General features: G+C 40.9%; 1 protein-coding gene across 1 annotated transcript; it reads left to right on the top strand.

Moving 5' to 3' along the window:
• The first annotated feature begins 236 nt into the window (after positions 1-236).
• NEUROD4 (neuronal differentiation 4) lies at positions 237-1,232 on the top strand. The gene has a single exon (XM_060113942.1). The coding sequence runs from the start codon at positions 237-239 to the stop codon at positions 1,230-1,232; it is 996 nt and encodes a 331-aa protein (XP_059969925.1).
• Positions 1,233-3,486: the final 2,254 nt, after the last annotated feature.

Below are 3,486 nucleotides of genomic sequence, written 5' to 3'. Positions count from 1 at the left end.
TCCTTTTCCTATAGTTGATTTTCTTATAAATGCTATAGTTAAGTGAGTGTCCTGGGCATTTATCTGAGTTTAGATTAGTTATTTAGAATGGAGAACTTGGGCTAGATAATTATAAGTTGAATTCCAATACAAATTCTGTGCTTTACATCTAAGACATAAAAAGAAAATTTAGTTTTAAATCAAATCAGATGTTCACAGGCACTAACCATTGCTGTTTCCTTTTCCAGAGTCTGGAAATGGCAAAATCTTACGTGAAACCCAAGGAGATGACAGAGTTGGTCAATACACCATCTTGGATGGACAAAGGTCCAGCTTCTCAGAATGAGATAAAGGAGGAGGAGAGAAGACCAGCTGCTTATGGGATGCTTGGCAGCTTAGCTGAAGAGCATGACAGTATTGAGGAGGAAGAAGAGGAGGAAGAAGATGGAGAGAAGCCTAAGAGAAGAGGTCCCAAGAAAAAGAAGATGACGAAAGCTCGCCTTGAGAGATTCAGGGCTCGAAGAGTCAAGGCTAATGCTAGGGAACGGACCCGGATGCACGGCCTGAACGATGCCCTGGACAACCTGAGGAGGGTCATGCCGTGCTACTCTAAGACCCAAAAGCTCTCCAAGATAGAGACTCTTAGACTGGCCAGGAACTATATTTGGGCGTTGTCTGAGGTCCTAGAAACCGGACAGACACCTGAAGGGAAGGGCTTTGTGGAGATGCTCTGTAAAGGGCTCTCTCAGCCCACAAGCAACCTGGTGGCTGGATGCCTCCAGTTGGGCTCTCAGTCTGTCCTCCTAGAGAAGTGTGAGGAGAAATCTCCTATTTGTGACTCTGCCATCTCTGTCCACAACTTCAACTATCAGTCTCCTGGGCTCCCCAGCCCTCCTTATGGCCATATGGAAACACATCTTATTAATCTCAAACCCCCAGTATTCAAGAGTTTGGGAGAATCATCCTTTGGGAGCCACCCACCTGACTGCAGTACACCACCTTATGAGGGCCCACTTACTCCACCCCTGAGCATCAGTGGGAACTTCTCCTTGAAGCAAGATGCCTCCCCTGACCTGGATAAATCCTACAGTTTCATGCCCAATTACCCCTCTGCTAGTCTAAGCTCAGGGCATGTACATTCAACTCCCTTTCAGGCTGGTACCCCCCGCTATGATGTTCCCATAGATATGTCCTATGATTCCTACCCCCATCATGGCATTGGGGCCCAACTCAATACAATCTTCACTGATTAGGGCAGTCAGACCAGCATTTCAGAGGAAGATGTGGAGACATTTCCCATAACTCAAGTGGTTGAGCTGAAGACTCAGTGACCTTAATGGAACCCTATAGATACATATCAAACAAACATATCAAACAAAATAGTCCCAGTCTGTTTACACCTGTCTCTCTTTTCTCATCAACTTCTCATATTGTATTGATTCCTTTATTTAGGGTCTTAAAGTGAAATTATCTGACTCTTTACAATCATGTGAAAATAGAACAGAAGCCCTGGATCCTATCTTAGTGGTGCCAAAAACTCACTGAATGATCTATGCCAATTAATTTTTCATTTCTGGCCTCTGTTTACTTACTGGTAAAGTCAGTCAATTGTTATAAGTCTAGATAATTTCTAAAGTCCTTCATAGTTCTGAAATTCTGTGACTTTGGAGATCACTCCTATAAACTTCTTGAAAGTAGAAGGATTGAGGAGTAATAGGAAATGGACACCGTGCGTGGAATGATCGAATGGAATTGCCAAAGGAGCACCAGTTGCATGTCTCTCGTGGACTTGATGATAGGACTTCTTTGCATTTATCTAAAAATAGCTTCCAGAGGCTAACATTCTAACTTGGCTGTCACTGTGAATAATGTTCTTTAAGAGATTAGCTCTATTTCTTGTTGGGCTGAAAGCTGAACATATCTTCCGTAGTAATTTGAGAACCATAATAGAGATCTCATACCAACTTGATTCTTGATGACATTTCAAAAGCACTTTTCTCAGTACTAGAGGTGGGGCAAGCAAGTCACTGAAACCTCAGACTCCTACAACCACTGGGACTTGGAGAAGTCATCTAGACCATTTCATGGCCTTCATAACCTGAGGGCCCTGGAAATTCTGATGAAGCTCAGGTACTGCTATTGGAATCAGCAAACAACCCAGGCCACATTCAAGAGCAATAAAATGGCTGTTGGATACTACCTAACCATCGTTTGGGGACTCTCTCCAGCTCACACCCGCCCATGGGAAAACCACTAGGTTTTCTTTGGCAAGATGAATTTCATTTGGTTAAGGAAAAGATGGTTAAAACCACTAGCTTTTGTCCACACATATATTCTAGAAGCACAAGCACCAATCGATTTATTGACCAAACTTGAGTTTTTCCAACATATATATAATTCTTTTGTCTCATTCCCACTAATTGTTACCTCTTCCTCACTTCTAAAATATGTTATTACATATTGTAGATAACATTTCAAGTGACCAGACTTAGGGATGCAGAAATCAAATCCAAGGTCAGTGAATGCTTTTACCAATTTATGTCTTCACCACAGGTTTATCCTGATTTGCAGGATGTTTATTTTTCTTCATGTAACTCTTCTTTCCTTTATATCAGCAGTAATTTTGTCAAACTTATTTTTTTTCCAGAGAAATGTAATCTGAGAAATTTCACTGTCCTGTTCAATCTGCCAGGACAATTATTTAAAGCAAACCAAAAGCTTAAATGGTTTACATGATAGTGGATCACATCCTGCCGCTGCCAGAGAGGATAAGTTTAGGAAGCAGGCAGGGTACACAAATAGGGCCAATGAATAAAATTGATAAGGCAGATTAGTATGTCATTTTCTACAGCTTAGCTATCCCCTAAAACCTGCCAAACTATTTGTGTATCTTGACTTTCTTTACCCTCTTATTATCTCTTTACAGTCTAAGTCATTTTCTTTCCGTTTTGCTTGCAGCAGTAATCCTGCTGTTTTTGTACCCTTGGTTTGTAAATCCACTTGAAAGTATCCTTGCAGAGAGCTCTTAAACCCCATCAGCCACCAAAGTGGTTCCCCTCACCACGATTTGCCCTAGAGGGAATTGACAAGTAAAATGATTTATAAAGCCATCCTATGTGCTTTCTGAGTCTATACTGGCACTTACCTTCCTGAGAGGCTATGGGGGGATCTATCCTTGAAGCTAGCATTTTGTGGCATTTAAGTTTGTAGATAATGAATGTTGTCTGAATTATTTATTAGTTATTATTTATTTAATTTATTTCTCCATTCCATGCAAATTCCTTGGGTTCTAAACATGTGCTTGCAAACCCATCCTAAGACTTCATTTGGAAAGTAGCTCATAATTTTGCTAGAAATTCCTGAGTTTGGGGGTGAGGGCAAAGGAGGAAGTTAGTGCAGAGTTACCTGTAATAATTTCATTAAAAGCAGCAATAATTTGAATGGCTATGCAAGGTAATAGTTTTAGATTTTTTTCCTTCACTCTAAGATGAGCCAGTTATTTTTTGG

The sequence above is a fragment of the Mesoplodon densirostris genome, chromosome 11, assembly GCF_025265405.1.
Source record: "Mesoplodon densirostris isolate mMesDen1 chromosome 11, mMesDen1 primary haplotype, whole genome shotgun sequence".
Taxonomy (NCBI): domain Eukaryota; kingdom Metazoa; phylum Chordata; class Mammalia; order Artiodactyla; family Ziphiidae; genus Mesoplodon; species Mesoplodon densirostris.
Note: the sequence above shows the minus strand (reverse complement) of the source record. Positions and strands in the feature narration are given on the sequence as shown.

Bases quoted from the DNA above. Each gene is read 5' to 3' on its own strand.
- NEUROD4 (XM_060113942.1), top strand. From the start codon at position 237: ATGGCAAAATCTTACGTGAAACCCAAGGAGATGACAGAGTTGGTCAAT.